This window comes from Stylophora pistillata, chromosome 4 (genome assembly GCF_964205215.1).
Source record: "Stylophora pistillata chromosome 4, jaStyPist1.2, whole genome shotgun sequence".
NCBI lineage: Eukaryota > Metazoa > Cnidaria > Anthozoa > Scleractinia > Pocilloporidae > Stylophora > Stylophora pistillata.
Genome location: NC_142522.1, coordinates 17,949,050 through 17,962,816, shown reverse-complemented (window position 1 = coordinate 17,962,816; position 13,767 = coordinate 17,949,050). Strand labels below are relative to the sequence as shown.

The 13,767-nt window shown below is 38.1% G+C and overlaps 2 protein-coding genes across 2 annotated transcripts; both read right to left on the bottom strand.

Moving 5' to 3' along the window:
* Window positions 1-1,572: 1,572 nt before the first annotated feature.
* LOC111325786 (LITAF domain-containing protein) lies at window positions 1,573-6,072 on the bottom strand. The gene is made up of 2 exons (XM_022929680.2): window positions 4,050-6,072; window positions 1,573-2,236 (listed from the first exon to the last, which is right to left on the bottom strand). Exons 1-2 carry the CDS (start codon window positions 4,277-4,279, stop codon window positions 2,065-2,067), a joined length of 402 nt encoding a protein of 133 aa, XP_022785415.1. The 5' UTR covers window positions 4,280-6,072; the 3' UTR covers window positions 1,573-2,064.
* Window positions 6,073-7,047: 975 nt separating this feature from the next.
* On the bottom strand, window positions 7,048-13,053 carry LOC111325926 (peptidyl-prolyl cis-trans isomerase FKBP8). The gene is made up of 11 exons (XM_022929849.2): window positions 12,365-13,053; window positions 11,077-11,224; window positions 10,483-10,570; window positions 9,506-9,625; window positions 9,172-9,246; window positions 9,003-9,036; window positions 8,617-8,673; window positions 8,425-8,514; window positions 8,255-8,332; window positions 7,640-7,765; window positions 7,048-7,205 (listed from the first exon to the last, which is right to left on the bottom strand). Exons 1-11 carry the CDS (start codon window positions 13,013-13,015, stop codon window positions 7,122-7,124), a joined length of 1,551 nt encoding a protein of 516 aa, XP_022785584.2. The 5' UTR covers window positions 13,016-13,053; the 3' UTR covers window positions 7,048-7,121.
* Between the last annotated feature and the right edge of the window lie 714 nt (window positions 13,054-13,767).

The following is a 13,767-nucleotide window of genomic DNA, read 5'->3' as shown; positions in this document are numbered from 1 at the left end:
CCTCACTGAGGTGTTAGAGGATCACATTCGAAGAAAAAGACTGGGAATGAGGATGAGATTTTTTTGCACCATTCACATTGAAGTGTGGTGAAAAGAGGGAAATATTTTCTCTCTATCTGGACTGGTAGATTCATCACAGATCAATCCTGTTGGCGATGAATACGTTTAACTTGGTCCTGAATTTTTTTTTTTATTTTTGATGAAAAACTAGCATAGTAACCCTGTAAGTTTTTATTGTCATCCACAGGCCAATCTCTAGACAGGTGTCGACCGTGTACGCGTGTCATGTCTGGGTAACTTATCGAAACTTAACAAGGCTCAAGGCTTTGAATTTCGAAACAAAATAAATAGAAAAATGAATAACTAATAAAGAAAAGTGAAGAAATCTGCCGGTAAACAGCTCCACAAGTCCCACGGGTACAGAGCGCTTTCAGTTTCGTGGAAGTGAGAACCATTTAGCCTTTCCTTTCAAATACTGTATTTAAAAGTGGAACCTCAGCTATGCGACACACCCGTTCAGGGGACGCCACCATTCCGCAGAAACAACACCTGTCCCCGAAAATGTTCAATTAACCTTTGTATGTGTACCTCTATTAAAGGAACATTTATATTCACGAGAAAATGAACTTTTGGGGGGTTCCAAGGTTGGTTTTAACCGCTAACTCGTGTCTACGTGCAAAACCAATCTGACATCACTACAGATTTTCTGTCTCAGACTAACTACTTTGTATGGATGAACAGAATTTTAGCTAATAGTTGTTCAGTTCATGTTCGAAACAAGTTGTTTCTGTTCGCAAAATTTACCAAGTGCCCCATAACTCGTGCCTACCTGAATGACTCAAATCAGTCTATTTTGAGGATTGGGGATTGAGCAATTTGTGAAACATAGTTTTTTGTACAACATATGCTGCTTGAAGTAACACTGTCCACCGGATTCCAAACCAGAATGAAGTTAATGATAATAATAACAATAATGATGAAGATATTAATCTGATATTTTGTTAATTAATTAGTAACAACCACCAGCCAAACTTCTATTCAGGGGACACTTACCCTGTTCCAAAGGGTGTCCTTTGAATGGAAGTTTCATGGTATAAGTTATGGAGGAATGTTCTAATATACCTCAGAACGTTCCGCTGATTACCTTGTTATTCTTAAGTCGTCCGATTTATAAATAGGATATGGTATGATCACTAAGGTTTGAACTATAGGCTGCTACCTATGTCAATGTAATTGGAGCTCGTATCAAGCTTTCGTTGTTGTTGTATTCGCTCGGTAAGTTTCCAGTAAATCTGTGCGTTACTTCCTACAAGTGTCCACTACATAAGTTTGACAAAGTTTCACAAATTTCATCATTTTAAGAACCACAATAGATTTTAAAAAAATTAAGATGTCTCCTTACAATCTGGAAAAGGTGGTATTTTTGAAATTCAATGGAGAAGGTTACATGAGGGTTAGTTGAAAACTACTTCGAGAGCCTCTCCCCACCCCATCCCCTCGCCCCCCTCCCCTCGCCCTCTCACTGTCTCTTGCCTAAGGTCCAAGAATTAACCAAAAACAAACTGGTTTGTTTTCATATTTATTGAATTAACTATACAAACGCTTAGTAAATTCATCTCGACTTCACCAGGAGGGTTTCGATACGGTCCGAGGTGACGAAATTATTACCCAAATTTCAACCCAAACATTTTTTTTCATAGCAAAAAAATCGCTAAATTGGCTCAGTCTTTGTTAGGTCTCATAATTTAAATTTGTCTAAGTTCAAAAGCTGCTCCTTTGAAATGACTGAAAAATATATAACCAACATTTTTTGAGTTGAATCAAGACTGATGATCTCCTTTTTAGATTGTAAAGAGTGCTAGTTTGGATCGAGACAGCCTCTTAGTTGTTACGAGTAAATTCATGAGCCAAAGATTCTTCATTTGTGCATAAGTTTTTTTTATTCCCGAACGTTAGAACGATATCGACCACACCAACTTGTCCTTGTTCCTTATCCTCTCTGACTCAGTGACCACAGCAGAACCAAATAGTTGAGTTGAGCCACAGCATGTCCATCGTATTACGTTATCCTCTGGTGTAATTATGCTGCGCTTGCCTGTGTTTCTTCTTTTTGTTCCATATTCGATCGACTCTAAAGCGACTGTATTCACTAATCTTTTCACCACACTTTGGGCAAGTGTGAACTACATTCTTGAGCCCGTCCATTATAAAGGGTATCCACATACAACAGTAACACCTGGAATGTAAAATTACAAGTTTAAATATTCGAAATCACGCTGGGGCGATACGTTTGCTTTTATTTTACTGAAACAGGGGGGAAAAATAAGAAAAATATTTGCGCGTGAAAAGCTTAGGTCGTTGATGAGAAATCATAGGAACAAAAGGAATAAGAGAAATTTCAAAGAACGATAGTACAACTATTTTGCTTCCTGGCTACGATCACGGCGATTTTTATTGTTTAGCGTGATAGGCTTTTTGTGGAGCTAATAAACATTGATTTAGTTATTCACTACAAATTAAGGTCTGTTACTCGATGTGGCAAATGCATGAGATCAACTAAACAGAATCCAGAATATGAAATGCTGGCCACAAGAGGGATTTTCTATTGGTAAATTAATGCTTTGAAATTAACGGGGATCCGCAAAAAAATGTATTTCATCTGGCATGCGATATACCATACAAGGAGAGTCAACAAAACAAACGCGTCATTTGTTAGAAAAGTTGACGTGACTCCGCCAAATTCAAATGCATCAGACACAAGGTCAAGGTCTTTTTTTTGTCTGGCCTAGAATCAACCTTTAAAAACAAGAATAAAAATGAATTTGAAATAAAAAATTAAATTAAAAAAAATGGATAAGATGAGATTTGATGAGATAAAACGTTTTTATACCACCTAAGAAATCATCTTTCTTTCTTTATTCCCATGAAATTCAAGGTTTGAAGTTTCTCGGGAATCCATTCCATAACAAGTGACTTTTTCAAGTATTCAAGGATTCCTTTTTATTAGATGCACTTTGAAAAGCTCAAAAGCTCTTAACACGTTGTTGGTACTCTAACATTAACGAAAGGTAGTGCAACACGAGTCAAATTTTCAAGTTCTAAACTGTTAAAAAAAGACGACTTGTAAAACGTGAAAAATGCATTTTGGGCAGGCAAATAAGAACGGCGTCGCTTGTAGTTTCTCCGTAATCCTCGCGTCTTAGCCGGTCGAAGAATAAATACACAAATGAAAAAAAAAAAAAAGAATTCAGCAGGTGGAGAAACTGATCAAGTGAACCTGATTAGCAACAAAAGTTTGTTCTGTATCATATCAGCATGAGGTGTCACCTCCTTTATGGCGCGATTATTATATGAAAAGAATGTTTTGACAACTTATCTACATAACTGAAACATTTCACGCTAAGTTCGCGATCAAATGATTGGTTCTCGTGAGAGAAATATTCGTTTTAGAGCGCGTGGCGTTCGCGCAATAATTGATAAAGGGCGATCATGTTTATACCGAGTTTTACGAATCAGGCACCTCAGTAAAGCTGACTATTGTAGCTAAATCCAAAGCCGTGCGAAAAGCGACTCATCTGCATTAGATAAATTAAATCAGTACTATTTATTGTATATACGGCAGACAGTTTGCAAAACAACTCTGTTTGATTCGAATTAAAATAGGTGAAGTCTGAAATTAAATGTACTGTATATCATTTTAGATGAAAACAAAGACCCAAACCTATTTTTTACTGACTTTTGATCCGAGATTGTTCCTATGTAAAGTTCACTTCAAATCGCGATAGCTGACTAAAATTCTACTGATAAACTTTGTTTCTGATTTATATAAATAATCTGTTCGGCTTCATTTTCATTGAAAAAAAGTCCGTCCGTCTCCTTGAAACACGGACGAAAAATTAGCTTCGATACCCTTGTTTTGAATACATGCAAGTCTCGGAACAATTATATTCACAGCGATATTTTCAACCACAGAGAATGAATGTTCTTCAAGAGTCAGTCATACATCAGAAACAAAAAATATTTGGAACGAAATGCTAATCCATACTTACTGAAATATGCACAGACAGGCCGAGGTCCAGTAGGTATATTTTCCAGATTTGAAACTGGTACGAGTGACAATTTTTTCATGGCAATATGGACATGTAATGTACACTGGAACATCTTCGAAAGCGGTTTCGGCGTCAGAGGATTCCGCGCCATCTGCACCTGCTTGTTTAGCAGACTCCTCGCCTTCACACGCTTTTTGAGAGACCAGATGTATCCTTTCTTCGTCGGTCATGTTTTGAAGTCCAACCTGAGAACTACAAGCTTCTCTGAAGAAAACGCCGGCTAGCGTCTTTTTCAAAAGTATTTTTAGGAATCCCGAGTGTTCGGTTCCTAAATATATTTTGAAATTGTTACTTTAAACAACACGACATTAAAATAGTTTATCGCATACCTCATTCGTTAGACGCTGTCTATTTGCGTTTTTCTATTGGCCGAACACGACATCCGCAGCCTTTGTTGCTCGATTACAGAGCAAATCTTTTTCCTCGCACTTCACCCAATCAAGTTAATTCTCTTTCAATCTAAGGAATCTCACTTGACGATAATAAATGTAATTTCGGAATTACTGAAATAATAATTTTTTTGACGCTACACAGTCCCACTTACAAAAATTACAAGCTTCTTAGTGATTTAGAAAAATGAAAACATTGTAAACGCTGTACTTAAGTGAAAAATCATAAATTTCATTCAAGATGTTCATAAGCATCAGTAGGGCTTGACACTGATTCTTATTAAACGTTTGAACCATAAACTTCCATAACCAAATTAGATTGAAAGTTGTCTCTGCTCCAGTTCCAAACCAGATAATGTCAAACCAGATATCAAGATATATTACATGTTGTTCTATTCAACAGCTTAGAGTTGTCTTTCTTGTTTAATTCAGAAAAGCTTATAAAATAATACACCCAGAATATATGTTTGCATTTAAAGAGTACACGAAAGAAATTGCTTTTTTCTTCGTTGTGAAATTGTGAAATTAAATTTTGTCAGAACAATCAAACTTCTTTCGGGGCAGCAAAAACGGAATTGGATTTTCTTTCCACGTAGTTTTGTGGGAATGAATAAAACATGAAATCTGAACCATATGGTTTATTTAAGCTAGATCCTAACTGAGAAATCTGCCAAAGCCCGCCCAGAAGAAAACGTTTTTTGATTGCGTTGCAGATTAGAACCTCGAAAAACAATCGAGCTGCAAGCTGAATGGGCGGCCAAGTGTTTAACCACTGCCGCAGTGGCTCTTGCGGTCAAGGAAAATCTATAACTACAGTAAATTACTTCAACCATACCAAATACGCTTTCAAACAGGCACTGTTTCTTATTGTCTCCCGCGCTAACTGCCGAACACTTTCCATCCATCGAGAGGCGTTCATAAAGACACTTTCAAAGTGATGAAAACGAGAAAATTATTGAGCAAAACAACAAAATCACAAGGTCTGGGAAATCAACCGTCTATCATGCAAAGAAACTCTCGGTTAAAAGAAATCAATTACCAGACGGACATGATAGTCGGGTGAAACATCTGTGGAAATAAAACTAAGTCGCCAATAGTCAGGAGTGGTTTTTACTCAGCAGACTCTGAGCTCTCATGATAATTACGAGTTGATTGGTTGGAATACTACCTCTTTGAAGACAGACCACATGCTTTTGTTCTGAAAAAGGTTCCTAACAGTCTAGTCACTATAAACAGAACATCAGAGTCAAGCGAATCATTTACTTTACATAAAAGGGGCGCTTAGCTCACGGATGATAAAATCGTAGCGAAACACGGCGAAAAGTCGAACTCACGATCATTTACTGCTCCCAATACTAGTGTCACTCAAACCGCTATAGGAATCCTAACAGGGTTATAAAGAGCCCGCTCAAAATAATAAGCATAACCAATCTCCTCTATACCGCACTAGGGTTCGCCGGAGACTATCTCCAAGATTCTCACGTTCAGAAAGTTTTAATATCGGTGAGTCACTCGTTCCCCTTGTAGACCCGTTCATGACGCCCATCTGGAAAACAGGTAAGTAAATAACCCTCCACTTTCACCCATTTACAGTGATTGAAGTGTGAAGGTGTAGTCTGATCGTCCGGGTGAGTGTAGTCCTGAGAAGGACTGTTGTCGGTGGTAGTGACTGACGTTTCGACAACCTGTGCAGAAGTCATCATCAGAGTCAAGTGAATGATTGTTGTCAGTAGAATGTTCTTATTCCAGTTCGTGTGAAATGATCGGTTGGTTTTGCCGTGATGTTATTGGCTGTAAGACTCAAGTGGCGTAAGTCGGTCGTGATTGGTCTGTTTCGATCTGTCGGTAAAGTTAGGTCGTTCTTTTTCGGTCGTTAACTTTACCGACAGATCGAAACAGACCAATCACGACCGACTTACGCCACTTGAGTCTTACAGCCAATAACATCACGGCAAAACCAACCGATCATTTCACAAGAACTGGAATAAGAACATTCTACTGACAACAATCATTCACTTGACTCTGATGATGACTTCCTCACAGGTTGTCGAAACGTCAGTCACTGCCACCGACAACAGTCCTTCTCAGGTCTACACTCACCCGGACGATCAGACTACACCTTCACATGTTACCCCCGGGTTCAAACCATTTACTGCAGTGATTGAAGTATTAGTCAGTGTTTTCGCTACTTAATGATAAGATAATGAAATAGTAATACCACGACTAAGAAATAACCCCAAAAAATCGTGTTTTCTTTGTAGTGTATCTTTTTATTGTTTAACATATCTAGAATTCAGTTGCTCGCTTACAAAATCCGCCTTGTTCAAAACTGACATCAATCTATCAGCCAACAAACATGTAATCCACGACTTTTACATGAATATTTTCAAAACTATAATATCACAGCAGGTCTCCTGGCGAGCGTTCAAAATAATTCAAGGAGCAATGTCACGTTTAACCCTTTACACTGTTACATCAGTATGCATATTCATAGCTGTACGTCACATGACGGTTTAAATGCAGCGGAACTAATAAATCTATAACGCAGCCGACTTCTTACTGCCTTTTATTACTTATCTGAAAACATCTAAACACATAACTTGGAGACTTGTGAAGCAACTGCTCAGTGCTTGGTAAGATAAATAGCCATAAGAATTCCACCCAGGGCGACAACTGTAGCTCCAAAAACAAGCTGCCATCCGAGAAACTGAAAAACAAAAACAGAAAACTACAACTTCTAACAGTTCGCAAGAGCTTCAAGATCGCTCGACTTCAATTGATCATAAGGAACTTATTAACTCGAAGAAGTATTCTTTTCTATTCCTTTTTTTTTTTTCGACAAATAAAGTCTCGCCGCCTTTCTCTGTTTTTTTTTTTTTTTTTAGGTATCTACGGGGACCGCGGCAAGAACCCACATGATTAAACAGGAGGTTTATCCGAAGGGGCCTTGGGAGAGGGGTCCATCAAACCCGCGCACCGCGCTTTATTTCGTTCCCAGGATGGAACCAAATATGGAAATAAATACTAGTTAGTTCGCTCGCGCTTCAGCACAGTTTTAACCTCATTGAAAGTTTAGCAGAAAACTGGATATCCTAATACAATATGGGGCAGCAGTAAATGATCACAGAATGCAATACATACCGATCGGTTGTTTTTCTTACTTCCTCTTCTGGTTAGATCTCCGACCATTCGTCGGTACATACTTCTTTCGCTTTCTTTTTCCGAAGCCAGTAGTTGTTTTAGTCGATTGAGTTCTTTCTTTATTGTCTGAAAAATAAACGTTGCACTCTCAAAGACCACCGAAATATGCCTCTTGAAAGGGACCAGTTTCGGAGAAATTCAGAGTAAATTTGAGGTGATATGGTTCAGTATGCCTTTATGTTGGAGTCAAGGCAAGACAAGGCAAGACAAGGCAACGCCACCCTCCCCCACCCCTGTTCACTTTCCCCTGTTTTTCGCCTGTGGTTTGCCCGAAATTTTGTCACATGGAATTAATAATTCTCCATTTGCAGCTAACAGAAAGAATGTAGGAGCAAGTTTCTTTTTTAAAGGTACAACACGCTGAAAAAAGCTGGCTCTCGTGACCGTCCAGGATCACGCAATAGAAACCGCCAGAAGATAGAAAGTCAACACTATTTCATGAAAATTGTTCACACACAAGAAAGTCCAGTAAGTGTCTCCCTGTCCCATAAGTAACTTTTAATGGGTGACAACAGACTTTCCTAAACTCTCTTTAACACAAACTGGGTAACTTACTGGATTACTTGGATCCAGCTGACCTGCTTTCTTAATAAAGCCTAAGGCTTGGTCTGTGTCTCCACTGGACGCTAAAACCTGTTGGGATTAATACACATCTATCAATATCATCATATTATTATAGAGACAAGGAAACTATGGCACAGCTGGGAATTAATTGGAGTGTTTACCTTGCCTTTCCTAAACAGAGCCTTGACATTGTCAGGATCAACTTGTAATACCTGAGAACAAGATTTCTCTGCCGCAGAATAAGCCTTAATCTAGAAAATAATGATCATTGTTACCATATGATGTGCGAATAAATTCAAAGTTAGCGTGGTCTAAACGTCAGGTGAATGGTACTTTCAGTAAGAAACTGTTACCTTTAGCTGGGCAGCAGCCATGTTATTCCAACATTTCACCCTCAAGCTTTGAACTTCCTGCAAAATATGAGTTATCTTGGCCAGTTGGATTTGTAAAAAGGTATTGAGGAGAATTTTATATTAATAAAAAAGGCTGCTGGGTGATTAAGACCCAGCCATGGTGCACAACATCCATGTATGTATGGTGCTTGTCATAACGTGACATGACCAGTTGGAAAATAGCCACTCCTTTCAGAAGAGATATCTCTATCAAATGTACTCCACCTCAAAGTCTCTTAAAAACATTACACTGGTCAATCAATTGATGGAAAAAACAATTTTTTTTCTTATTTTCTGCTTTTTAAGTGATATCTATTTGATACAAAAATTGATGAAAAAATACAAACCTCAGATGTGGATGATCCCAGATATTTTATGGCTCTTAAATAATTAGGAAAAAAGAAAGTGTGTTATCTAAACAGACCTTACATAAATGCATTTATCACCTAAAACAGTGGTAAATGAAATTAGCAAGAAATATCTTTAAGATCAATAAATTATTTACAAATTGTATACCTTTGATAACTGTTGATTGCCCCAGCATAGTCACCTCCAGTGTAAAGATCATTTCCCATTTCTCTCTTTTTCTCCCTTGGAAAAAAAGGGAACAGCATTAGTGGCTCTAACTTTTTTCAAGTTCAGTAATTCTAGTACCTGGAAAATACAGTCTCACCCTACAGACTCAAAAATAGGTTAAGGGAAAATAACACTTGATTTCATGAAAAAAAAAAGCACCATGATTGAATTATTTCAATCACAAATATTTAAGAGAACAGTTTAAGAAAGGAGTACCTTAGTAAAAGCAAAAAACAAAAGGCATTCTTCAAGATCAATCATTTGAATTCCATACCCAGTGGAAATTCTTTCTTTATCACTCATGGTATTGATATTAGGACCATCTCGAACTGACAAGAGTTGTATTTCATAAGTAATTTTAGCATCAGGAGGGATGGGAGGTTTTGCATCAGGCCTGAGAAGGAAGCGAAAATGATGATTAATGACAGAATTTTTGAGGCCACCCAATACTGAACAAGTCCTGAGAGTTTACTTCAGGTTTTCCTAACAATGTCTTCCATTCTTCATCATTAAATCAAACCTACTGAAACAAACTTGAGGCAAGTCTTTTTCAAGATCTCAGTCTGATCATTACAAACTGTGCCTAACAGAACAAAAGAGCTAATTGGGTCAAAAGCCAAATTTTCGCTAATCTTGTTTGTCTAATTTTTTAGAAGTGATTTAGTTTGCTTTGTCTTGGACTTGATGTATCAGCAAAATTCTCCTTGGAGAACTCAGTAATTAAGACATCTCCAGGCTTGACTTTCAAATAGTTGCCTTTTGACGACCTTTGATTGTCAAATGGCTGCCATATAAGAAAAAATTGGTCAACTTCTTCCACCTCCCTCTCCCCCCCCCCCCCCCCCGCAACAACATATTGCAAATAGCACCTTAAATCACTTGACAATTAGTCACCAACCTTCTTAATGCAAAGTTGAAGGTTAGACTTAAATGCTGCATGTAATATAAAATAAAGTTTATTTCAACAAAATTAGGTCAACTTGTATCTTGATCACTGCTTATTTCAGGTTAATGTGTATCTGGGGGTTATGGAATGTTGAGAGCAAAAAAGAGACAGACAGGAGAATTACTGGCATTTGTTCAATCGTAAATTCGCTCATTTCCCTTTTTTTTTTTCAAAAAATCTGTTGGTCACTAATTGGTAACTTTTGTTGAAATTTTAGTCCCAAAATATATATTTCCACTGGTCATGGCTACCAAAATAGTCATAATGAACAAAGAAATATTTAAGAAATCAGTGGACAGACATACTTTCCTGCTTTGCCATAGGCATATCTTGCATCTGTAACAAGTTCACACACCTCATCCAGCTCCATAAGGGATATTCCTATGTCAAAGGCTGAAAAATTGTTTTTTTTTAAGAATCTACAGTTCATACTGTTTTGGACAGTTAAGCTTAAACATTTTGGATCTATATTTTGCAGCAGTGTTTGGGGTTTTCACATATTTTTTAAATAGGTGACAGGGTGCCACAGAAGTGGAAGTTTGGCTGTGAGTGGTTTTTTTTTCAGACACTTTTAAATGTCATTTGCTTGTAAGTTGAGCTACCAGATAAGCCTAAACATTTTGGATCTATATATTGCAGCAGTCTTTGGGATTTTCACATATTTTTTAAATGAATGACAGGGTGCTACAGAAGGTGGAAGTCTGTCTGTGAGTGCTTTTTCTTTTTTTCCACAGACACTCTTAAATATTATTTGCAGCCATTTCAGCGTAATTGTTTCCTGAAAGATGCATAAGGCTGTGTTCACAGAAATGTACTACTGTCAGACTGACACCTGGGTAAGTTTCTGTGCTTAAAGCATACTCCTCCACCTATCTCCAAAATAATCATTGCTCAAATACCTTGGATAACCTCTCCTTCCCCAAGAATGAACTCCAAATTGCTATTCCAGTCAACAGCTGTCCCATCCTCTGTACGTCCAGCTGACTGTATCATAACACGTTGCCCTTTGTCTGGTCGAGTATCCTGACCCTTTCCTTCACGCAACACCTACACAAGGAATTGTAGACAGTAACATGTAGTATTGAAACTAGGTTAAAATCACCTTACACAGAACACTCCCATGCCTCCAACACTTTTTTCACTAAATGTAAGCTAACTTAAAGCTCACTACAGTACCATTCTGACAACTACTTAGAGTATGATTTAGATGAAATGAAGTGGTGTATAATCTCCAGTTAACCAAAAAAATAAGTCAAACCAAGCAGAAATAACTAACACTACAAACCCAAACCCAAGCTTTATACAATCCAAATTACCAATAGGGAAAACCAGAATTTTAATGGTTTATAATAATAATAATAACAAAAATATTTCTCAAACTCCGCTGGTAGCCATGTCAAGCTGACCGCCGCAACAATATTTAAATAGTGCCTATACTTTTCAGTGCTAAGTGCTTGGGTCAGCTTTATACCTACAATTCATGTGTCTATCAGCTCAAGACTTTTCACTTAACAGTTACTAGACTGGCATTTAACAAACTTCAAAATTTATAGTACATATTTGGGAATGTTTTGAAATCTTTGTTAGATGTTTGAGTGTCTTAACCCCTTCACTTCCTGCATCACGCAATTTGCATATTGTGTGTCTACATGACCCACTGAGTACCTCAAAAGTTAGAGAGTAGCAGTCAAATCTCTGGCACTGGAGAAGTAAAATAAACTGGCTCCTATAACTCAAAATGAGTGAAAATTTTGAAAAACATTATATTGGAACAGGACTTTTAAGTGGAGTTGGTAGTTAAGGAGCTAAGTAATGTTTGGAAGTTTTCAGTTTTTCTTTCATTTTAGGAAGGGGGAGGGATTGAATCTGGGAAATCTGGGTAGAGTAATCTCATGAATTTGACCCAGGTTTTCAACTAGCAGGTCCCTTCCCGAACACACAAGTGGGCCACATTTACAAGTATTGCCAACCACTTACACCTCACTATGAAATAAAAGCTGCCAGCAAGAAAACAAAAATGGAGCTAACCACATGCAAAAGAAAAGAGAAGAACCAACTGTTCGCCAACCAGTGAAGAACCAGGATTGTATGGATCTGCAGTCTGCAAGTACAGTATATTGCATATACACATGTTTCACCAAATTCTGCCCATGAAGAAGAAACTTAACAATAATAAGTATTCATTACCCTTTTTTGAAGTAGCCCATTTCCTAGTATATCCATCCAAGTATCTTCAGTTTGATCACTAGTCTTTGTATCTTTTTCTTCTCCTTCGCTTTCGGACGTTTCTGCTTCTCCTGTTACTTCACTTTTGATCTTCCTGTATTCAGCTTTACTCTCCCTATTTGGAGATCTGTGACTGCCACTTTCATGATCACTTGTTGAATTTTCCTGGATATTCTTGGAACTGATATTACTTTCAGCTGGGGATTGTGAATGTTCTGTTTGGTGTATGCCGTTTGCAGAGTTCTCTTTCTTTTCAACATTATTATCAAGCACTCTTTCCTGGTCTCCAGGTTCTAATGAATCCAGCTTCGGTGTTTCTACAGTGCTTTGTTGCTTTGTATTCAATTCATCAATATTTTTAATGCTCTTTTCGCTCATTTCAGCTCTATCAGTTGAACTTGAAGTGTTCGTCCCATTTTCCAAAGTTCTGTGTACAGCCGGTTTTCGCTCTTCATCGTTGTTCTCAGCGACTGATTTCTCGCCATCTTCAGAGCTATGAACATCTTCACCTCCAACAGTCTTTATTGAATTAATGTCTCTTTGAGAAGTCATAACGGCGTGCAACTGGGAATCTTCAGTCGGAAGTGATTCACCAATATCGAAATCCGCCATGTTGTTGAAATGATTTCAACGCTTCAGTTCCCAGGCTTTCTCTGTCACCATCACGACAAAGTTAGTCAGAGGGTAAAAACCGTTAATTTTAGGTCCATATAACGTCCCAATAACTAATATCCATTAATATTAAGTAATATACCATTCATGCATGTTGCACGATATGTCCTAGCCAACCTTGTTCTCTCAGTTACCTTCATCTTCTTTAAGTTAACCATGTTTTACCCAGTTTACCCCCATCTACCCTAGGTTAGCCATGTTCTAACAAGTTTACCCCCATCTACTCTAGGTTAAACATGTTCTTCCACGTTAACCCTCACCTACTCTAGGTTAGCCATATTCTACCACGTTCACCCTCATCTACCCTAGGTAACCCATGTTCTACCACGTTTACCCCCATCTACCCCAGGAGCCCATCACAAGTGATAGGCTCCTGTCTACCCCAGGAGCTCATCACTTGTGATAGGCTCCTGTCTACCCTTGATTAACCATATTCTACCACGTTCACCCTCATCTACCCTAGGTAACCCATGTTCTACCACGCTTACCCCGTCTACCCTTGATTAACCATGTTCTACCACGTTAACCCTCATCTACCCTAAGTTAGCCATGTTCTACCACGTTAACCTTCATCTAACCTAGGTTAGCCATGTTCTACCGCGTTTACCCTCATCTACCCTAGGTAACCCGTGTTCTACCGTGTTTACCCCCATCTACCCTTGATTAACCATGTTCTACCACGTTAACCCTCA